Here is a 26524-nt window from a genome sequence, read left to right on the forward strand (position 1 = left end):
GTAGAATAGTGGGTGGTCACGCCTTGTTAATTTTCACGCTTACAAATTTCGGGTCCGAAGCGAAAGAGCGGAACAACCAAGGATCACTGGGACAGGTTATTTAGCCAAGGTCGTGTAATCTTCCTGGGGATAATTGTAGGATCGCCATCGTTTCCTCTACGAGCATAGTTACGATTTGTTTGCTTTAAGTATATTTTAAACTCTTTATATACTGTCCCCATTATTGAACGATGAAAAATATTCTCATAAAATAAATTAGACAAAATACACAAAAGACCATAAATATTTAGTCAGAAGTCAAACAATATCGCAATTTTTCTCTATGATACTCGATGTCCGTGAGAACAAAGCGATACTACGGCATGAGCGATAATAATATATGTATATATCGAAATTCATTATAAAAAAAAATCTCAATCGTATATAAATATAATTCGCAAATTAGAAGGAGTTTTGTATCCAACAAATGGTAAACCTAGACCAATATTCTAAATATTCCCCGAACGTCCACGCGCTACAAGATCGATGCACCCACGATTAGCTGCGCCTGCGCCTTCGCCGCTGCATTCTCTCACTTATTGAACGTGACTCACGTTTCTCTGAATCAAGTGATCCCATTCGTAGATATTTGCGATGATTTCCATAAATGTAAGTCTGATTTCATTTATACGTGAACTATTTTGTAATAGAAGAAGCACTGATACGGCCAGCACGCGTCACCGAGCCCCGATCGGTTATCTGTATTGGAACCAAGTTTTAAGCAAAGTAACAAATAGCTTTATTTAGTCCTCATAAATGCCTTTTATACGTAACTGCTATAGCCTAATAGATAAAATATGCTAAATGTAAACGAAAATCTTTTTGGAAGTGTGGACATATATGTATATGATGTATAAATGAAATGTTTTATAGAACTATTTTACGACTATATTTACTTCTCATCTCTTGTGGAGCTGAAAGGAAACTACGGCTTTTGAATAAAATTAGTTAAATTAGACTTTCAAACGAAGCTCATGGTCCATCAGAGAGATTTTTAATAACTTGAAAACTGTAAATAAATTGGAAAATAGATAAAGTAGGTTTAAGCTTACCCGACAAATTGTGTAGGTACGCGATCAGCTAACGTACGCGCGCCTCGCGACCAGTGTCGTGGTCTTGGCGTGCTCTGCGGGAGTCGCGGGTCCGCCGCGGCGCCGAGGAGCAGCGCTAGTGTTACTAGCAGCAGCCTCATCACGCCACCATCACCCTGGAATACATTTAATATGATTTAACACGATAAAAAGTAGCAAAGTAAAGTAAGATCATTACAAAGAGTTGTTAATAGGTCCAGTTTATATCAACCTACTTTTTTTTTTTATATTATTATGATGAAGTGTTTAAAATGTTGATATGAGATAGCAAAATTTCGGTAATGGTTGTTTATCATAATGAGTAGAATCACTACAGCATCACTCATAGTACAGCGGAGATACGATAGGGCGCGGGCTGGCAGGGCGGGGGAGGGGATCCGTGCCGAAATGATAACACGGTGCGACGACCCGCACTATTGCACTACATCTCTCTCTACAATCACTCACATTACAATTGTTTAAAACATTAATTTTTTAATTGTTTTTTACTTACTTATATTTTAATTAAGATATTTATTTCTCGTTGCTTCGAGTTTACTAGTAATACGTAGCGTATTTATATTTCAAATAATATGAATAAAATAATAAACTATGTTTTAACTGAATACCTATAATTTGTATTAAAACTAGACAATGAATTTTAATATTATATGACAATATATTATTTATTCTGTTTATAAAATTTGTATATATAAAAATATATATCATATTACTAGCTGAACACACCGGCTAGACACGGCTAGAATAAGGAAATCAAGGAAATCCATAAGAAGTTTATACCGTACATACATAACTATAAATGTTTACGCGGTGCAAGTCATTAAAGCTACATTCAGCATTATGTTTTCCGACGTCTACAATCATCATTATATTTTAGTCAATGAAACAAAACCTTAATGAGTTCTAGGCTAGTCGTTTTTGAGTTAATTGAATTTAGGGGCGGAGAAACTTTATTTTATATAGATTGTTATAACCAATATTAAGTCAGACATAAGCTAAGTGACATTGCATGGTTTCGTCTATAGACTATCTCATTAATGTAAAACTTTTAATCCAGTTTATTAAACAGTTTAACATATTTAGGCTGAAATATTAACACCATGTTGGTTTTTCAAAATTTGTAATATTTGTTACAATCACAACCTTTCCCTTCTTGATAGGATTCTAATGTAGCAATTGGAATAAATCGACTATATCGTATTATTTTTTATTGAACACTAGCGACCCGTCCCGGCTTTGCAAGGGTGCAATACTGTTACTAAATCTATTACAGAATTTGATTATTTACGACATCACATTAGAAACTTCTGAAGTTATCAGTTTCTTCACTATATTGTCCATGTATTATATACAAAAACCTTCATCTCGAATCACTCTATCCTTTAAAAAAAACACTTTAAAATCCATTGGATAATTTTAAAGATCTAAACATACATAGGCACAGACAGCAGAAAGCCACTTTGTATTATACTATGTAATATATGTATGATAATGATACGTGAAATTATTATTTCATAGTTTAACTCATACGCATTTTACAATTCCCATGATAGTATTGAAACTTTGTACGATTCTACTAATGAAACTTCTTTGTAGTAGTTCATTCATTAACACGACGCCTTTATGGTAAAACGACCTTATCAACGTACAAAAAGTCGCGCATGATTCGCATCGGTTAATTATTAATAAAAAAACGCGAAGCTCGTCGTGTATTTGCCAGCTAGTCAATCCTTACACACACTTAATTTACGCTGAGAGGAGCGGGCGGGTAACGGCGTATTATTATAGATAAATGGTAAGAGTAGGTATGAACGAGTGTCGCTCGACTCTAGCGCATCTGACTCATTGGTCCATTGCCGCCCACCACCCATCTTCCGCACTACCGACAGTTACCACTAGCTTTGGAAACATTTTACTGAGCGACCTTGACCCTATGTTAATTTATTACCCATGCCACATTTTATCTGAAAGGATAATTTTAAAAATATATTATTATATAAAGATTAAAAGATTGTTATAGCTAATTTATATATATAACATGTATACATCAGGATAGCACATGTAAAATCGTTATTATATTATATACACATTTTTAAACTTGAAGCACTTCTAAATTTTTATTAAATCGAGAAGCTGCCGAAACTTCTTAATCAACGCCATCTTTTCGGTAATAGTAGTACCAAATAAAAAAAAAACGTAACACTGACGTATCGGTAAAACTTTCATAAATAGTATCCTTTGAATAAATAAACAAGTAACCTTGATAAAATGAATAGTATTAAACGAACTCTCCCTAAACACTTAAAGTATGACCATTTTGACGTTCTATAAACACATAGTTAAAAAAAGAAATAAAAATTGTATATCATACAATTTTAGCCCTTATTAAAAACACTGTAAAGTTTATTTTCAATGCTAACCAATTTGGTTCAATTTCGATTATCTTCTATATCAGTGCAGTCTTGTAGGCGTTACTGGGAATGATTTAGAAGAATTCGTAATACGTGAAGCAATATTGGATGTGTTAGGAAAGATCATTGAAAAACATACCGAAGTTCATTTCCGATATTGTTATTACTGATGTGATTGTATGCGGTGATGAAAAAAAGGATTCAGTAAAGATTAAAAACGATGAAACTAAGTTATTCAAATATTGGGATTGATTTTTGTAGAACATTTATCATAATTACTGAGCGCTTATGACATTTTAAACTTAGGAAAACGAAATTCATATTCAATTGAATACATTGTTATTTTTATAATAGGATTCAATTACACTAGCTCACTCACCATTCAAACAGGTACATACCAATCAATTCTTTTTGTATAATCGAAGTGTGATAACTGATCAATGGGTTGTACCCGCCCAAATGGATATGCAGTATCGAACAGGTGAAATGTATTAAGTCATTTTTAATTAAAGTAAAACTTACTTAAGGGAAGGCATTGTTTAAAATGTAATTATTTCAAAAGTCTTCTTCTTATCCTCTCTGCTAAACAGCGGCGTAGCAGAATCACATGCTTAGAATTTTTTGTAATATTACGAACCGAATTATTATGAGCCATAATTTAAATTACAATAATAATGATAAACTTTTAAATTGAATTACCTATATCAAGTAATTATTAGTTTATTAGTAAATCAGAAATCATTTGTCTGGATTCCATATTCGAATCAAAGGCTTACCCTACCTTGAACTAATTTCACCACAAAATGTTTTCAACTAATACTACACAATACAGTTCTAGGTAACCGAATTCGTCTTCGTGAAATTAACGTTATACCATATAACTAAAGCAATATTATACAAACAAATGGGTATTACAATACAATCACTATCAACTATCCAGCCAAGCGCACAATTTGCCCGCACTGTGATAAAATATCTTGCGGCACGCTCACGTCTTTTCTTCTTAAATCTCTTGTATCTTTAACAATTGTTCCGAATAGCAAATTGAGAACGATCATTGTTACTTACAAACAATTTATATTAATAAAAAATTATTAAATTATTATGTTTAATTATGGTTTATTGAGTCGAGATGGCCCAGTGGTTAGAACGCGTGCATCTTAACCGATGATTGCGGGTTCAAACCCAGGCAAGCACCGCTGATTCATGTGCTTAATTTATCTTTATAATTCATCTCGTGCTCAGCGGTGAAGGAAAACATCTTGAGGAAACCTGCATGTGACAAATTTCATAGAAATTCTGCCACATGTGTATTCCACCAACCCGCATTGGAACAGCGTGGTGGAATATGTTCCAAACCTTCTCCTCAAAGGGAGAGGAGGCCTTTAGCCCAGCAGTGGGAATTTACAGGCTGTTGTTGTATGGTTTATTTAGTTATTATTTTTTTTTTTACAAAGATTAGCACATTTTTTAAACTTATCAAATGTAGAATATACATTAATTGTCGTGATCTATTCTTCGGTCATGTGATTTTTTTTCAGACTCTGGGCATAATATGCTCACATTTTCAAAACATATCAGAAACTCTTTCTGTTTTTGAAATTACATACATTTTGTAAAAGTTTAATAATCCAAAATGTAGATTTGTGTTGAATTCATAAAACTATATGAATCATAAACAAATAAAGCGTACACCTGTATTTACATAGTATGATAATATTTTAACCAAAATATATTTTCCTAACTTGCAGACAAATATTGTATAACCAAGCGGGCTGACATAGTGAGGCAGTTCGATACGAAAATATATAAAAACTAATTGTCGCCCGCGGTTTCGTTCGCGTAAAAGGGATTGGTCGTGAGGTGTATAAAAATAGCCTTTGTTTTTCCATAGGATTCAAGCTTGCTTCGTACCAATTTTCATCCCATTCGGTTTAGTGGTTTGGCCGTTAAAGCGTAAAAGTCAGAGCTACTTTTGCATTTATAATATTCGTATCGATCAAAAAATATTTTATTCCATATGCGAGTTATCAATTACGAATTTGCGTCATCTTATCGAATTATGCTAAATCTGTTAAAATAATAAAAAAACATTCACAATAATTAAAACTTACCAATTTTATAACTGTGTATAAGTACGACACAACTTAGATGTCGCATCGGCAAAATTCGTAAAACCGATCACATCCGAATTGAGAACGTTATCCCAAATTTTATCAATATTTATTTCTCATGCGAATATGATCTTTGCACAAACGTAATAACTTGTAATATCATATAACCTAATATATTCGCCAATTTGACGCGTCGATTTTCAATTTACATGCACTTGCTTTCTCTGACGCGTGAATCTATAGCGACGAATAGCGTCGAATGGCCCGATAGGGAGCTATTTCTATTGGTTGTGTAAATCGGCAGTAATCGGTTTTATTTTCATTCCATTGCATTTTCTGATGCTACATCTAATTTGTGTCGTATTATACCTACATATTTATATGCTGAGATCGTGTGACTAATAAATTTTATAAATTTATACTACGTATAAACGTGAGGAACGAAAGCAATACCAATAAACCATATTTGTTAATTACAAAAAACAAGCGATGAATCCGCGAGGCGCAATCAGTTATAAAATAATTTGTGCAAATAAATATGATTATATTATATGGTAACAAATCTTATAATCGCTGTCCTATATACCGGGTTCAATAAAAACATTAATTATAAACGATAAATGCAGTATTATTATCTCAGAGGTCATTGTTACGGGTGTTGTTACTTGTTACTTAATCATATGACATTTCTTTTCTCAACGTTTTAGGATTCTGCAATAAAAATACATACATTTTAATTAAAATTTTATTTCATTTACTCTTTCAAAAAATCTGAGCTACATTCATATTAATACCTTATAATGAAGAATCGAACGCTTAGAGAGACAACTTACAAAATACAGTTAAGTAGATAAATGGTTTTTATTTTTTTTTAAATTGCCCTTAATATTATTACAAATTTGGTCAACCTTCGACTAAAGAGGAAATCAGGCCTCTTTACACAAATGGTATATTCGATACGGAAATTAATACTTCGAACCTGAGAAGAACCGCCGAAGGGAACTCAATGGTTTTTTTTACATATAGTTTAAAAAAGTTTACTAGGTATTATAAACCGGATTTTTTGTAATTAAAGTTGTTTTAATGAATGCGAGAGAAACACAATGACTAGATCAGATCCAGCTATTTCAAATTAAACTATATCTATTTATACTTATTAACTCCGCTGACGTATCAACGCTAAAACTACTAAGCATAGAGCTAGGCTTCAGAACCAAGGTATATTTCATAATGTAAGCATCAACAAAGAAAGGATTTTTGAATTTCAGCTTAAAGGCAGTTTTACCCAATATGAATTTTACCAATACAAAGTAGGGTCGCGCGGATATTTAAAAATAATAAATAAAATATTTTGTTTAGAACTACCATCACTTACCTACGTCTTTAAGTTAAAATTGGTAAACAAGTAATATATAGTTATATAAAATAAATATGTAGAACCAAGTTTATTCAGAAGAAGTTATATAAAATTTATAATTCTTAAACGCGATAACAATATTTAATGCATCGAGATATATGATTTTTTTTAACTAAAAGGTCATTTGTTGTATAAATATATAAACATTATAGCGTTCGTATTCAATGCCTACAAATTGTTATTTAACTTTTCTTGAATACTAAGAACTACTAAGAAGAATTGAATTATAATTAAACAATAACATGGGATTTACGCTTGTCACGTTAACAGTCTTAAATGAAAGCGGATTAAGCTGAGAAGCGTGAAATACTAAAACCTTCTCCAAAACGCCCTTTATCTTAATTAATCTTTACAAATGCGTAGGCATTTTTTTCAGGTTAAAGAACATTATTACTCATAAAGAACCTTACAGTACACTTTACAATGAGCAATACATATAACTTATATACAAAGTTTGTTTAGGTGGTAAAATCTGTGGCAGTATACATATATCCACATTGCAATCTATTTTTGTAATGTGTTGTTAAAAAATTCTGAAGCAATGTTCATAAAACTTATACCAGGATACAAAGTGCGTTTCAAAGAAAATTTTGTCATACACTTTTATGTTTACTATTTTTGTTAGACTTATTAATCTAAGTATTTTCTTAAAGTGAGTGCTCCGGTACAGATATTACAATTTTAAGAGTAGAAAGTGGTAAAATTATAAATATTTTATTTTTGTGTTTCTTTCTAACACAAAAAAAGCTATTAGGTATTTGCCATTGTAAAAGTTACAAAGCTAGGCAGTTATGACCAGCTACTTCACCTATAAAATGTAAAAAATTGCAGTATACGTTACATGCATGCGGTATATGATAAGATCATTTGTGTGGGCACTTAGTACGAGCGAAGGTCGATATTTGCTTATATTCCTCAAAAAATCTCAGATAAAAAACAATCCGCGAAGTCATGACAGGTCAAGGAAGATCTTAAACTGGCTTTAACAATATAAATACGTCTCGTCTCATTAGAATTCCTGTCCTGAATTTCCTGAGTGTCACATACTCGAGTCGATCATCGATGTGCGTCAAGAGTGCGTGCGCGTGCGTGCCGTTATTACACGATGCGACTGCAGGATGCGTCGGCGCTTTAGATCAATTTCTAGATGTGAGGTCGCGTTACACAACGCTTAGCGATACGTATAAATGTTTTTATTTATACATATACTATTTATATCACACGGTTTTGATCCTTAAACTAAAATAACACAGGTCTCAAAGTTCAAAGTTCTTTTATACTTTAAATGAAGTGTCAAAACTTGTAAGTAACTTGTAAACTTATATAATGACATTCGCAGCACATACTGTCAAAAACTACCAATTTTTCGAACTAAGAATTATTATAACTTTTTTCTTGAGGAATTAGTTTTTTGTTGAGAGGATTAAAATAAAAGTAAGGCTTATATCGAAATGAGAATTAAAGAGTTATATGTATAATCTACGTAAACATAAAAAAATAATAAAATAATTTAATAAATGTGAAAATTTAAAAATAAAAATATGCGTTTTTTTTATTTGTAGATTGTTTGATTGGATATACATATTATAATAACCCGCTTCACGCTCCGCTCCCCGATGTGAGTCGGCGCTTAAAATCGATCGTCCCCAATTGGCCGGTTATTAACGCATGCTACGCCCGCGCATCAGTTATACACACAAATAAACAAACCTATACGCGTTCATTATCCTATCTGTTCTCTACAACTGGATTCCGATCCTATTTTTTTAAATATTATAGTGATGTACTATTTTAAGGAGAAGCAAGATTCTACATACGTAAAATTTATATGTGATATTACTTAAATATTTAAAAAAGTATTTAAATGTTTTTAGTAAAAAAATAGAGTATTATCTTTATTAGTAAATTTTTTGCAAAACGGGAAGAATTTAAAAAAATCAATATATAATTTTCAAATTCGATAGAATTTGTGTAACTATATATAACTATATAAGGTTAATTAATACATTTTTATCATTATTTAGTTTCCAGTGGCAGCTTCGACTGCGTCTAATGTAAGAGGCAGTTGTTTGATGTAGGTTCACGTTCATTTAAAAAAAATAGCACACGCTACTTTGGGTGCCAGACTCTGGACAATGTATATGCCAAATTTCATGATGATCGGTTGAGATATTAAGGCGTAACTTAATAAACATATAAAACCTATTCCAAATTCGAATAATGTTACCCCTTAACAATAAGCAATAGTTCATTTTTATAACATCGTACATTAATTAAGATTCAAGCTACACGTGTAATTAATAATACTCTTTTCAAAACTCGCCGGTGTATCATTTATGTTAATTCTTTAGATTAATTGTTGTTCAAGATTTATTGGTTTCAACTATACTGGAATTCCATTCGAATGTTCACTTCATAATTAGATATGGACTTTTAATAGTCGGTATATTTTAATAGATATTTAAATTATCTTATAAAACGGTGAGTATTCTAAACGAATCCAGAACAATAAAAAAATTGAATTATTGTTAAAGGCCTCTTGTCAAACCGAATTAATCCAAAAATGACGGAATACTTGAAGCCATAAAAGCTGCGCTTTCTTCTTTTAAATTGCATCTTCAGATCATAAGATCAGGTCATTAACGAAACAAATTATTGTATTAGTCGTATTAATAGTTGCAAAGTTTCAATTTAATACCATAAGTGAAGGATACTATAGCTACATTCCTAGATTTGGTTAAAACCTTGCATGTAAGTGATTCGTATATAAAGTGTGTAATGATATTATTTTTTAATTCAATCAGTGTGTTATAAAAATAGAGTGTAATTGTTTTCCAAGGATTTTATGTCTTAATTGTAAATACTATTTGTTAAATGTTAACAAACAATCAGAACAGCTTATAGAGGTGACCTGTTTTAGAAAGAATTCACTTCTCATGTTAATTGTGTCAGTAATTCAGGTTCTGATAATTTATTTTGTATTCTTGACCTAAAAAAAACGATACATTCATCTGAAATAGTGCGCTCCAAAACATTCAAATCGATAAAACTTAAACTAAATGTTTCGAAGAAATTAGCGTTGAAATAGAATATATAAATAGAAAAGTTTTATATAATAAATGTTTTTGAGTTTCAAGTTTTTACATATTCTTATTTCACAGTGATATGGAACTAGAGTACTTTTTTAAATTTAATAACTGTTTATATGAAGCAGTGGTAAACACCTTAAACAACTGTTTTGATCGGCTAATGAATTCTCTGGGATTTTGATGGTATGCAGATGGTCTAGATATCATATTATTTTGTTTCTTTTAGCATATCTCACTAAATATATGAAAAATATTATCATAATCAATTTTAGGTCACTTAGTAATGTCAGTGCTGTAAACCTACTGCATGAAAAATGGGTTTGGATTTAGTTTTGTCGATCGGACTTATGTCTCTTTGAGAATAATTTTCCAAGTGGATTGCTTCTCCGTCACAATACATGCTATATAGCCGCTTACTTACTCTATTTCACTCAATCGATAGTGTTTAACAAGAGTTAACAAGAGTCTAGGCAGGTCTTATGACACCTTCTAGTAGGACGGGGTGAAACCATACAACACCCATTACAAAATTAAAATTTGGTCGTTTAATTATAAGTAATTTAATTTGAAACAATAATTATGGATAATGTTTGCAAATTCTTGTTAATTTTATAATATGCTATGCATGTGTTTAATGTTACTTTTTAAATTTTCCATTGAGATGGGCTAATTATCCTGTACACAGGTTATATAAATAAATAGCCCGTAGAGAATAATAAGTTTCACTCAAGAGAAACTTATATCGTAACATCATATATACATGTTTGCATTTGCGTCAAAGAATTATTATTATTATATGAAAATCTAAATGAGGTATCGAAAAAATTAAAATAAAATATTTTTGGGTCGTCGAACTCTGACACGTAGACAGCGAGGCGCCTGGCGTCCGACGCTGATGTTAAATGATTGATGGATGATGATCCGATGATTCTTCAAAAATATAACCAGTTAAGAGCATTATGCGAATAACTGTACAAGCCTTAATAAGCTTATCTGTGCTGTCATAAAACGTGTCTACTAATGTTGTTACAACACAGATTTCAATTATGCCCAATTATAATATTTTCTTTAGGGAATTCTGGAGAACTTAATTAAAATACTAAACAGCTGAACACTAATATGACCGAACCAGCGATAAAGTAACTTTTAAGATTTTTTTTTATTTGGTGGTAAAGTTTAATGGTTAATATGATTATGTATTTTACCACTACAACAGAAAAAAAAACATACGAATTGTGGAGTACTACAACCATCTTTGTTCCGAATGGTGACAGCGCGTTGGCAATATGAGGGTTGGTAAATATTATTTCCTAAATATGGTCAAGACTTTGGACGGTGAGAGTAAGACTAGATTATTTATTCTCATTCAATATTTTTTAATAACAGCTTGAGCGAAAACCGCTACAAACTTCAGGGATTAATATAATTATATGCTCAATTTTCTACTCTAATTGTGCATATATTTATCTATTAGTGAATATTTACGACTATTACAAGTGTCTGTTACAAGCAGCAATAGGTATCGCGAACACCAATACCAATGATATCTATTACGAAATTGTAATTAAAGAAAACGTATAAAAACATAGAGCAGTTAAAATAGTAATTCTAGAGTATTTTTAATAAACATAAGTTATAGAAATATATTATAACGAATCACCAAGAAAACATACGGGCATGGAAAACGTCAGCGGCGAAGATGATATAAGAGAGCGTCATAAGTCACGTGTCGGCATGGCATACGAGTCGGTCATGCTTATGGGACGTTCCAATAGATATTTGATATCAATAATCTCGAAATATATTCGATATTTTATATTCTATTGAAATTTACTTTTATCATTGAGTTGTATGCATGAGTTGTAGAAGCTTTCTAATATTGAAACAGCCCCGACCTAATAAATTTACAAAATAAACGGAATGTATCAAAATCATCAATCAACTTGATAGATTATCATCTTAAACTAAAGAAAGTAAACAAACGCACGTACGACGACCCCGATTCTTATATTATTAGATTTTTAAACAGTGCACCAAATTAAAGTGGAGCGCGGGTTCAATTACGTAAGTATTTCAAGTTGATATTATTCTAAGAAAAATATATTTTGTTAGTATTTGTAGCGTATATTAATTTTTTACTTCAAACTTAAGGATTATATCAGTAGAAGGTAGACAAAGAGTATCAAGAACTTTCTTTAGAGCTAATTAAAAAAAGAAACATTTCCAGATGAATGGTTTGTAAAGTTAGTCATGAAAGCTCACGTATAGAACATAATATTTCCGACTGTCATCCAATATTACCAAAACATAAACTAAAATACGCGCAAAAATAATCATAAATCAAAGGGTAACTTCGCTTAAATAAAGAATTGAAACTATAGATGAAAACGAAATGAAAATTCATCAATTAAATTGCTTTTGCTGTACCAGCTTATAAATGCAGGCCATAGATATATGTATGTATGTGACGATCAATGTAAATTGATTGTATTCCATGAACATCACATGCGTTATTCTAGACTAAATTAACAAAGTGCAAGTACATCGTTTAACTATAATCTTAATAAAGTAGGTTATCTCTATGACCCTAGTGTAATTAACTCCTAAATTTGGTCCAGTTGCATTATCTAGAACTAGGCGATCTATCGTTTATTTATGCCACGGTCATTCATAAACTATTATAATAACATCATTAATCAATCGTATCAAAAAAGAAACAAATCATTGGAATAATTTATAAATCGTTAGAATAAATTTGCATGCGTTTTAAGGTAATAATATAGACATAATATATAATATATAGATAGAACAGTATAGATATTTATCTATTAACGTATATATAGTATCTATAACAAAACGCTACGTCCCACGATAGAGCAGCTACTAACAGCTACACGGGTGTAACCCCGAGTCTTAAAGTTGTCGTGGGAATTGACTTGAAGTGTGTAAATTTATATGATATCGAATGCGATTACTTGGACTTATATAAAAATAATATAATAATAATAATAAATATATACGAGACAAGATGTTGTCTGTATGTGATGACATACATTACTCTGATCCCAATGTAAGTAACTAAAGCACTTGTGTTATGGAAAATCAGACGTAACAACGGTACCACAAACACCCAGACTCAAGGCAACATAGAAAACTAATGATAATCTACATCGACTCGGCCGGGAATCGAACCTGGGACCTCAGAGACCTCAGAGGGACGTCAAAAATAAATTATAGATACAAAATATTAAAAAATATCTACATGCGATTTCTTGCTCAACTAGATCACAAAAAACACTTCTCACAACAGAGATAACAATTAGAAAAAAACTTTTAATAGGATATCTGAGACAATTGCTTTTTAAAACAATTTCCAGTTTAAAACCAGAACACAACTTGCTTCTAAAAATTGATTTACTTAATTTATAAAATTACACGCAAATCAATATAAACACCTGTATACTACTATATATGATAATTTTAAATGAAATTTGAGTACTTACAAACCCACATGCGAAAACACAGGTATATTTTATTTCAAAACACAGCACGAAAAGTATGGAGACGATATTATTTAACGTGTTTCACATTCGGGACATGAAACGACTCGGAGGACTATGCTCTGATTTTAGTTGTAAGGTTTCGGCTACGGCTGATGCCGAAAGAGAGGCCTTACCTTTCGCCCAGTGTGACTCGTGCGACATATTGAATTTAAAATCGTAGTGGATGTACACGAGAATTTTGTCGTTATTTAAATCTATACACATATAATAAAATTGGAGTGTCTTTTTATAATATTAGAATAGCCCTTTTTTACTCAATGCATATGCATGTATACATGGAACATATACCAAAATAACATTTTAACGGGACTTTCACTGGCAAATTACTGATATAATAAGGAGTAACTTAGGCTACATTAATTATTTGTTGTTGATTCAAACGCGTAAAAGATCGCGGGCACAGCTAGTTTAAAATAAATAATGTATGAAATTACAATAAGTCCAATTAAACACGTTTATAAAAAAAAACAGCGTAATTTCACTGAAAAGTAGATTTTTTTTTAAGTTTCTATATAATATGTCTATTGAGTATACTGTAAGGTACAAAACCATTTCAAGTCCACGTCAAGCTACATATTTCTATTTTTTATAAAGAGAGCATAGATACTAATAGTTGTGTAGTTAATTTGTATCAAATAGCTTATCAGTTTATGTATATATAATGTTTTTAAATGCCTTTGCACTATCATTTAAATTACTAATTACACGTCATATATACTAACGATTTTTTTCTTAATGAAAAAACTTAATAATCAAAATTTATTAAGCAAATTTAAATAACTTCAATAGAACACCTTTCCAGTCAATCTCTCACAGACAAATATTATAGGGCACAGTGGACGACTGGCTTTAAGCTTAAACAAGTAACGACTAAAACGTTAAACTATTGATTGTACATATTATGGGTTGTAGTACAGGCTTTAATTGGTGACACGTTAGAATGTAGATAACACCCAATACGTTGTTTTAGCTTGAGTGTCCAACATAACACAGCCTCTACAAAGTTTTGTCACTTTGTGCGGTTCACATTCACATTGTGCATATTATTTTTTTGGAGTCGAAAAGTGAAAATAGAGTCGTTTTAAAATGAAGGGTTAAAATTTATTGCACATGTGACACACTTTAATTCTACGCATACTAGGTTTTGTATTCGTATCCGTAAAATGTTTTCCTATGTCGAAGCGCAAGAGATGAATATTAGAAATACAACATGGAAATTTTGCGCTTGTAACCAGCACGGTTTCAAATCCAAATTTCGGATCAAAATTTTAAAGAATTAAAAATGTATTCGATCAAAATACAAAAATGTACCCAAATGAATAAATTTTGATACTCTAAAATGTTTTTTCTTGAAGTTAATAGGAATGATAAAATTACTATACCAGTACGAACAAAAAGGGCGACTACAAATACTAGTACAATTATCATTAAAGTGTAAACTTAAATCAAACTTGGCTTGTATCGTATATCATAACGCGAACGTAGGACAGAGAGCTGTTCATAGTCGAAGAAAGGGTACACGGAAGCAGTCGGCTATCAGATCAAAGATATGTTATGGAGCACATCTTGGGATATTATTATCTTAACTAATGCATAAACATTCATACAATTTCCTTGATCTCGGTGAACAAAGATCTCTACATGGTGACCAGCTGGTATCTCTTAGCTCAGAAATAATTGAGAGTGCAATAATAAGACTACCAATGCTGTACTAATTTATCCAAGAATAGCAACCGTATAAGTTACAACCGTGTCGAAAATAACTGAAATGTTGTATCGTAATTCCGATTCTCTCGGCGAAAAATGAACCTCTCCCAATGAATGACCAAGGCGAAGGCCGGATATTATATGTATATTTTTTTAATTACTATTTCAGACAAATAATAAATTCCATAATACCCTTATTTTCCGCTATTTTATTAAAGATCATTGCAATGTTTTTTTATAATACCAGAAGCTTTTGCGGGTTTTCTACGACCCTGACACCACCCGGATAAGAATATATAATATATGTATTTTCCTAAAGCCCTTACATACTTATATAAACTCTACATTATTAATATTATATGTAAGAAACATTCCATATTTTAATATACATAAAAACTAAAAATAACTACTTTAATAAACATGACCTGGTGGGATATTAGCTTTTCCCGTTGCATCGCGATTCAGATTAAGAATAAAATGAAATGTTATCTTAATGATTCCCTGGCTATGGTAACAAAGATCAAGTTTCTGAGAACAATTCATCAATTTATCTTAGTTTTAAGATTATCTTAAAAACTGCACTACTAATGCTCCTCTAACAGACCTAAATAGACAAATAATGACAATGCAGCCTTGGATACATCTCATTGAACGATTACGAGGAATTCTTGTTCATTTTTTCATATTAGCAATAAAGTAGGCAGCTTACATAGCAAAATCTTTATTTTGTTGGATTTGAGACAAATAAAGGATTTACTCAATTACATTGATAATACTAGAAATAAGCCATCAATTATATGTATATATAAGTCTGCCATTTATGCCTAAACAAGTCAAATAGTTTTGGACATACTAGCTGAATTTTTTCATCACCCCTTATCAGATATCTCCGCTGTTCAATTCTGATTTGGTAGTAAATTGTTAAATATCAATAAGCAATTATGGCGCTTCTAAAAGATATGTGTTGATGATGAATAGTTTTTTGGCAAACTTTTTATTGTAGAAAATCACGATTAAGTTATGAACAGTAAAGTTTAACCAATTATTATTTATCTTCTTTTAAACAAATCATTATCTTCCCATTTGGAAACAATTTAATTGACAATTTTAAAATAACAAATTCGTTAATTATTCTTTTAACCATAATATCTTAAGCAAATGTCGATATTGATATCACACATATAACTAGATAATTTTTTAATATAATTATGTAATATACATTTTGTATATTCACGTGCAGATTGGTTTTATACAACATGAAACAAATAGATATTGTGTGATAATCTTGTCTGTATGGATATTGATGGAAATTTAAATACTGTTTATTTGTAAGACTAAATAAAGGGTCTGTTCTTTTAATCTTTGTTTAAATTAATCATAGATAAATAACGATATATAAATACTTATCATTACAATAGTATTAAGCTAGTAACCAAAAGTAATTATTCCTTAATAGAAGATAAATGTCACGCATATACTAATTTTTTACGTATTATATGCCGCAAGATGTAGATTAGAATGTAAATATGATTAAAATAGCAGAAATTCCAAGCAGATATGTGAGTGTAAACACTGATAGCGCAATTATTTTGCGGTACACATCTAACCGGCTTAACTCGTCATAAAACGAGAAAACAGACGCGAAAATACATTACTTACAAGAGAGGATGACATGAGAGGATGCCGTTGCCCAGCGTTGGGATATTTATTATACTTTACTATGGAGATATCATAAGAAATGATCTTCGCATTCGAAATTAAATTGCTTAAGGAAGCTTTAAGCTATAATATTAAGTATACAATGATTAAAGGTGTGAATGACTTTATAATAAATATTGTGAAATAAAAACTACGTATTAATAGTTTAATACAAGTAATTTTTAATAGGTAAATTATCTTAAGATTCAAATCTCAAACATGTAAATCTTAACCGCGAAGTAGGCGTGTTTGTTGAGTTAAATAAATTAAAATGTTATGTTTCTAATTAGAATACCATGTTAAAAATAATAGTTACATAATCGGCGTAATGATTACTTCCAAACTAATATCGGCTGCATTGATATTTTTAAGAGAGTGCGCAAAATTGAGACACGGGAGTGTAAATAGTGACTTCTTAAACCTCAACCTACTTCTCAGAAGTTATAAACGAAAATCCTCGAAGGAAATCAAGACGAGATTTCAACTCATACCTTTGCATAAATTACACTAGCTACATAACGCCCACTAATAGTAAGGGTTAGACAAAAATTTAATACTTAAAAGTTTAAAATAATTGTAACTCAGTATCGGTGGCTCAACGGTACACATGAGGTCTAACAATGTGGATATCGTTCGATCCTGACCTCTTGAACTATTGCTCTAAAGCTTGCTTAAAGCTTAGATGGAGCAGAGACTAGAAGTATCGGTAAAATCGGTAAAGTAATATTTTAAGTGTTTTTTTTTAATTTAAAAAATGCGCTATTTTTTTAAGTTAAATGTCGATTAAAATATCATAATGATTAAAATGCCACAACTCTATCAGAACATTTATATAATCTGATACAGAATTAGTGATGTCTTTGTTATTTTACCTTATTTTTAAAATTCAAAACACTTCGCTTTTTGTTACCACATAAACAAATGACAATTCTTAACAACTGGGAATTATTCATAATTCATTCGAACACCTCATTCTCTTATACGGAACCAAAAGAAAATAAGCCTTAACGTGGCGTAGTAAACATCAATTTTGACAACAGCTGTTATATTTAAAAGATCCCATTGTATTTGAGTTTGAGCTAGTAAAATCGCGAATACAATGACAAATTAACCCATACAGGCCAATGACAACAGTCATATTAATCTTAGACCTAGACGCAGGGCTGACAGCTAACTATTAATGTTCCCAGAAGAAAAAGTATGTATTACAGATGCAAAAAAAATAACCTTAGCTAAATTTATAAGACACTATCATTAATTATTGAATGATGAAGAGCATACGTTATAAAAAACGGTTTAAAAATTGAAAAAGAAAATCTGAGATCATATATTTCAAAATTTGACTTTAATTGTTTGTTATATTCTTACCGGAATGTTTAAAATGTTAAGCACAAATTTCAAGAATAAAATGAGAGAATTTATATATTTAAGGGAAATCTTTATAACAAACTAAAGGATTCCTTTTAGAAATTCAGTAATAAAGTTATTTGCTTATTTGATTTCTGATGGGCGAACGGCATATCTGAAGTACGCCGTCAAACTCTTAGTGTTAAGTTATATATGATCAAAGACTAACGTTACAATAAATAAAATCATTTTATTATATAAGATGTTACAATAAAGAAATAAATTTTAACTTAACAAGTACAGTACAATAAGAACTAAAGGGTGAGGTCGACTTGAGTCTTGACATAGGAACCTAGGACTTTATGAGTAATAAATAATTAGACGAGCTTTTGTAGGCTTCGACATGACATGATTCATCCGGATAATGAGCTGTAACTTATGCCGGAAACAGATATTAAACAATATATTTTATGTAATATAATATTTTTAATGTGACTAGATGATAATATATGAAAATTGTTAGTTAATTTATTAATGAGTAAATTCAACTAATTGGTAGATTAACAGTGAATAACATTTTTCTTTTAGATGTAAATATGTAATATATTTATATACAATATTATATTTATATTTATATACATTATATTTATATACAATTGTAACTAATTACAAATTGTATTAATGGTAATATTTTCCAGGTCTCAATAAATATATTGTAAAGTAATGTAATTTCGATATTATATAGCTTTTATTGTAATAAGGTATAGCTTTTTGTAGGCCAATCTCGATGTTACCCTGTCACCAGTTATTTTACTCTCAGCGAGTAAAACTTATTTTTTCTATTATTTCATTTGTAATTCACAAGCTTGTAAATTTCTCATTTACAGAGTAAACTCACAATAGTGAGGAAGGCCTTGAGTATGGATGTGGATGAATATAGAGGAAGATGGCGACCCAAGTAACGAAGGATGGATTGTATGAAAGACGATATGATTAGAAAGAATGTTACTTGTGAGATGACGTCTGACAGAGAAGTATGGAAGGAGAAGACATGCTGCGCCGATCCAAATAAAATTGGGATAAGGGCAGGAAACTGATGACATAGCAATCTCACGATTATCCTAAACTTATTAAAACACATATTTTTATTTTTAAAATATGACATAGAAAAGAATGATAGAGGTAACTTAGCATTGGAAGAAAAAGCCGTAATAGAGTCTGATAATGAACATAATACAGCGAAAATTATATTGGAAACAATTATAAACATAGGTACTGCCTCTAAATATTCATTAACATATTAAATCTTATTAATTTTCCTTATCCTTATAATAATTATCAGGGATCGGTGCAGTACGTTGTATAACACTACAAGAAAAAAATGATTTGGCTGACCATGCACCTGACGCAAACTCTTATAAAGCTATTATTAATTGGTTGATTTCCCACCTCCAAGCAGATTGCTATGTGTGGCATTACACAGATTTTTTTATGGAATAGGTTGGCGAAGGAGCATATGGGCCACCTGCTGGTAAGTGGTCGCCATCACCCATAGACAATGACGCTGTAAGAAATATTAACTATTCCTTACATCGTCAATGTGCCACCAACCTTGGGAACTAAGAAGCTATGTCCCTTGTGTCTGTACACTGGCTCACTCGTCTTTCAAACTGGAACACAACGATACTGTGTACTGTTGTTTAGCGGCAGAATATCTGATGAGTGGGTGGTACCTACCCAAGCGGGCTTGCACAAAGCCCTACCAAACCCTACCAGACAAAAAAATGCCCTATAGATTTTTCCAAAAACGTTATATAAAACAGAAATACATAAATTAATTCGTTACACAAATTTACTGATTCACAATAAATAAAACCATGAATATAAACGAAATTCCCACACTGAACTTAGTAACTGTCAACGGACGTGATTGCGATTGCGCAAATTAGCCTTCTGCTGTTCCTATACTGATAACAGTAGCATAACCCTGGCCCTATTTACTGAGGATGTACGCACACGCTAATTGTTGGATGATAGCAAATTTTAATTAGGACTCCGAAATCTATTATGTACTTGAGTTTATTCGCGTAGCCCAGTCGTTTAACATCTTAAAAAACTAAATATTAAAAAAATCAGTATAATAGAATCCTTCCTAATATAATGCTTCATTTATAAGAAAGTTATATTTCACATTATTCCATTTTCATTTACATAAATTTTATTCTTTAACAAAAATTAGTATAAGAAAATCGTGTTATTTTATTTTAATAAAACGCTTTGAGTGGGTTGTTGAAAAAGCTGTTTATTGAATTTCTTGTATAAAGATCGCTAACAAAGGCCTCTGAATAAAGGAACGACGAGATTTTTAAACGAATTCTCGTAAATAAAATTAATTTTAGCCGTCGCGTTCTCGTATTTTGTTACGAATTGTAGGGGGTCGGCATTCGCGGTAAGTAACGAATATGTTCCACTTAGCACCTGGCTTTTGACAAGTTAATCAACTGTACAAAAATATTTTTAATTTTTGTTAATAAATTGTATTAATTTGAAATTTGAGTATTCATAAATTAATTACACGATTTTGAAATACTTATACATTTAAATAAATTGCGAAATCAAATGTCAATTTTAATTTAATTTTTCAATTTCCAATACAATTTTTATTATTATTTGAATTGAAACATAATATGTATTTTATTTAATCAAAGGCTAATTCATTATCTTTTCAAAAAGGATTTAAATAATTTATTTTGTATTATAATGGTTATAGTTTCATTGCCAATGTAGAGCTTATTATATAGTTTCACAATATTAAACGATCAATAGAACATATGGTCAGGGCAATTTTATTATAAAATTTTACGATACGAAACAGAACCGTTGATCAGAGTAATGATAACAAAAACATCCCTAGTGCGATTTACGTAGATATAAGCTTTGAATAAATTAACTTTAGTTAACAATTTATAAAAAATAATGGCATACTCTTAAAATATTTATTAATAAAATATATTTTTTTAAACATTACGTAATACAATACCTATTCGTAGCTAGGCAATGGGCGGTCGAGCGCCCGGGGTCCGCTTATTTATTATCCTTTTATTATTTTATCACAATTACCATGCCACTGGTCTCTGATAGGACACGCGACAGCTACGGACTGAGAACAACGAGACACGTGCGTCCGGGACGGCGGCGCACTGCCAACTGACTGAAATCGCGAGCTTTATCAATGGGCGCATGTTATGCGCACGCGCACGTATGCTCTACCACTTAGATCTATGCTTCCGTTACGTTATTAGTGCTCTTTACCTAATGTTTGTTTATTGCCTCGATCAAGTGGGTGCTTGTTTTTCTATCAATATCTACCCAAAGATATCAGATCTGTATCACATCCGTATTGCATCTAAAGCACGCAAAAATTTTTGAACACATTTTTAAGTGCCCAATAAACTCATCAATGATCTCAATACAGTTATGTCGTTTTTTTAAGTGCTAGTAAATTTTATGTAATTTGATACTTTTCACCTTTTTGTCTTTTACGTATAAAATCTGATTATTTAATTTATAAGTATGATGCCCACTTTTAGACTTTTTTCTATGACGTTTCCAGATTAGTTAATATGATTATTCTTCATAAATATTTATGACATAAAAAAATTATGAAAATTACTTTTTACAACAGTTGATTAAAAATACTTTAGTTTTAAATTCAAATTCTATTATAAAGAGTATTGTCGTCAACTTCTTACAGGAAAATAAAACATTAAAAAAATAAACACAATTATTCTGACACATTTAAAATCACACAGGGGGTATACCTATTATCAAATTCATCATATTAAAGAACTTATATAAATAATTAAAATGAGTCTCTATTCGTTGATTTTTACCGAGATGTATAAAATAATGATAGTAAAATTACACTTATAAAATCAACATACTTAGGTACCTTTATCTGTCTGTGTAATCAATGACAAAGCACAACTGGTAACATTATTTTTATTTTTATAAATAGATATTGCATTCCGAGCCTGTGCTAGCTTTATGTTTAATCCTGCTAATTTTCAAATTAAATTATAGTTGCTTATAAAACCTCCTTAGATAACGTTTATTTCGCCCTTGATTGATTGATGATTTTGATTTACTGTCGTTTATAAAGTATAAAATATTATAGATATCCAACTTCAGGTGAAAATATGACCATCTATACCGGTTTTGCTATCAAGATCAACAGCGTAATAATTTCCAAACAGCATAGAGCGTTCAATAAAAACTCTATATTACGGTAGACTCATTACGAGTAATATGTTCATTTTTTATTCCTTAACACAATCTCATTTCACAATCAGAATTCCTTCAACTGGTTAAGTGTAAAAACATATTTATCCTTCTTAGTAGCCAACCGAGACGATGTACGGTATTATTTTTGTATTTTATAGAATTTAACATAAATCTTTGAGTTATTTATATATCATAATTAGGGATATATGTACATGCATATCTTTGTTTATTTATCTAATTCAATATTTCTATAATTCGAAACTCTTTCTAACTCCATTATGGAGTATTTAATTATATAATAATCTGCTTTTATTATCAAAAAAAAAATTATAATAATTTTTAAAAGGTATCATGTGATTTTAGGGAGACTTGATAAGCTAACGGTTTACAAATCGACTAGCGGTGTGAAAGTTCGATTGGATCCAGTCCTGGAACAATGGGGCTGACCTATTGTCGAACCCATAGCACAAGTATAAGGCATTTTTGAAGAGGAACATAATCGATTAACTGTTTTGAAACCAATCTTAGAATCTACTATACACAACATAATTCTTGACATAGAATCTATTAAATATTAATAATATTATCATTGTGAAAGTAACTCTGTCTACCAAACCGCTGAACCGAATATGATGAAATTTGGCATGAAGCAAACTTGAACTCAAAGAATGGCTACTTTTATTGCTTAACAGATGACAACTAACGCCCTAAAACAAGCGAAAACGCAAGCGACTTATAGTAATATATAATTTAAATAATCTCTCTATTACTCACTTACTTTGCTATGTCACGGACATTAAGAATAGCTTATTTAATAGGTTGTACTTATAAAAGACTAAAAAAATATAAGCTTAATATTTTCTACAAACTTTTCATCATTTTTCAATTTTCATTAGCAATATTTGATATTTATGTATAAAAAGCAATTTAATGCTTTATGCTAATAATTAAAGCTGATTTAATGCTATCGCACAAAGAGACAGATGATTAAAACAAGATACTGGTTGAATAAATATGAGCTTTTTAGAAAAAAAATACATCAATTATTATTAAATGTTTCCATTTAACTTATGGACTTTGTTTACCGGCTGGCGAAGTAATGGTCGGTGGCGTGATTATACTATGAGTGCTTTAAGATGATGGGGAACGGACTCCCCAACTATCGAGCATTCCTCAATATATAACGTTGATGAAATTTTAACATTTATTAATATTGATCATATAACAATTCATCTTCTAGTACAACACTCATTTTTTCACAATTATAATTTTACATGTTACATATTTTTTTATACTACAAAAGTAATTTGTCTTATTTTATGTGATTTAAATTATCATAATTTGAGGATTTTTATTTAATTATTAAACTTGATTATACATTGTTTATTGAATAAGTCGGCAAATGTACCACTTGGTGGTGAGCTGTTACTACCGCCTATAGATATTAACGCTGTCAGAAATCTTCACACATATAAAAAGAGGACATTTAATTGAAAAAAAGTAAACAATATTGATGTGAATATAGATTAAGATGGTTACTTACTTCAAATTGTTTGATTTGAAGAAATTGATTTACACTTTTAAAAACAAATGAATATAATTCGGACAAAATTTCAAAATCTAAAATATATGCAAAATCTAATAATAAATTTACATTTACTTTTATTCAAGTATTTTATCGAGCGGTATTCAGTAGTGGTTTGTCAATATTTAACTAAGGAATTTAAATATTTTATTTAAATAACTTTGGAATGTAGATTATACCTACCGAAAAGAATTGAGAAGAAGATCTTCAATTTTCTTTTTAATAAATAAAATTAAAAATATTATAACAACAATATTCAACAGCTTTGCTGACAAAGCTATAAAATATAAAAACATCAAATAGTACCTCATTGAACTGCGTTGCGGCTTGTAAACCACAAATCACGGGATTTGTCTTCGTTGAATAACCACATATCGATAATATCCTCCTATAACATGAATAGTTACAATTCTATTAAATTATGTCACTACACTAACATAAACCAACCACAGCTGGAACCATGGTTTGTTATTTATATTTCTTTTTCATTTATTTTTGGTAACAATATCTACACACAGAAACAAGACAATAAAAACAGTAAGTAATTGCTTTATGTAGAGAACATTTATACTCTAAGTATGCATTTTCTAAACCGCACTCCAAAAGCATCCCAAAAAGTAAATATTATATGACTTTGTCACTGTATTTAAATCTTTAAATAAATACTTGCCTATTGATAGATTTTGCCTAAGTCTTTCACTTCACTACTGTAATAAAATCATCGTATATAATATATTTACAAGTAATTCCGAACACTATCGATTGATTTTGTTTTTACTTGAATTCAGTAATAACCATGAAACGACCTTCATCGAAATTCTTCAGCAGTGTGTAATCGAAGTACATGCGTCACTTATGATCATTGTTCTCTTATAAAATGTGTTTCTGGAGCTAATAGCCAAAGAACAGCTTTCAAAATATAGACAGACGTGTTATAGTTTCGATCTTCAAAAATAAGCTGTATTATTTATTATAAAACATATTAAAGTATAACATAATTCCAAAACTATATTAAAATTTTCACTAATGAAACCTTCATTGTTCATTCTTCATTGTTGACAAAGTTGCCTATTAATACCAAACACAAAGGATCTCTAAACACAAATTTACCCCATTAATAAATTCGCTAGTACTTGCCCATATTTCAAATCTGCACGCAATCTTTACATGGCTGAAAACTAGCAATAACCAGAGTTATAGTTTAATTTATTCCAATTACTAGTATTGATTAAATTATGGCTTATTTAACACTCAAGTGGAACCTGTTTACACCATTAATCTCAATTTAAACATACATTTCAGTATTAATAACTGTATTCAAATGAAGCTTAGTTCAACTGTTTATTTATGAAAAATATGGTCACTAGTTCTGTAGCAATGTGTTGAATAATAAACTTGAATATCAAATGGTGTTGCGTGTATATTCATCACATCTCAGAACAGATCTAATAATCTTAACACCAATAACACATCATAGTATTTAAGGGAACTACTATTTTTCTGACGTGTCGTTTACCAATGGCAAAAGTAAAAACATGAAATTAGAAAATATAAAAAAGTTCCGTTAAAGTAGATGACGAACACGCTATTGATCAGTAATATTTTTTTTGGGATAAATATAAATACTCTAAATATATTAAACATCACATGACCAGGTTTAAATAAAATTAAAATCTCTGTAATAATTACCTATTAACGATAATGATTAACTACTAAATTTATAGTTTAATAAATCCTAACTTTTACATTCGTAGTAATTTTTAATACAAATATATATTCACATTGCCATTATAAACTACATAGTATCCGGATATAAAAACGACATATCAGTACGTATGGTATAGTAAACGGTTTTATCGTGGCAGCATTTTAAACATTCTCATAATTATTTATATCAATACGATAATTTATAAAACATAAATAGCCACTAAATTTCTATACTCTGTGTACGCAGACTGTGCGTTGTCCTATATATTTAATGTTGATCATTTGTCTCACGGACGTACGCGCAGGTGTTACGAATTCTTACCTTTTCACATATATTTACAAATATGGTATTGAATTTGTTCAGTACTTTTTAGATCAGACTTCAGTTCAGTACTTCTTCTTTTCGAAATTATTTTGAGTCTGTATTGATATTTCATAATTACCTTTTTACCGAATTTTAGATGGATAAAAA

The 26524-nt window shown here is 30.4% G+C and overlaps 1 protein-coding gene across 1 annotated transcript in view; it reads right to left on the minus strand.

Annotated features, from left to right (window-relative positions):
- The window catches only part of LOC124534591 (fibrillin-1-like), a 52026-nt gene extending 30409 nt beyond the window's left edge, over positions 1 to 21617 (minus strand). The window contains exons 1-2 of the mRNA XM_047110511.1: positions 21597 to 21617; positions 1092 to 1246 (exon numbers count right to left, since the gene is read on the minus strand). Of these exons, the coding sequence (XP_046966467.1) occupies positions 1092 to 1246; positions 21597 to 21599 (158 nt within the window). The 5' untranslated portion in view covers positions 21600 to 21617. The remainder of the gene's footprint in view (positions 1 to 1091; positions 1247 to 21596) is intronic.
- Between the last annotated feature and the right edge of the window lie 4907 nt (positions 21618 to 26524).

Source organism: Vanessa cardui, chromosome 13, assembly GCF_905220365.1.
Source record: "Vanessa cardui chromosome 13, ilVanCard2.1, whole genome shotgun sequence".
NCBI lineage: Eukaryota > Metazoa > Arthropoda > Insecta > Lepidoptera > Nymphalidae > Vanessa > Vanessa cardui.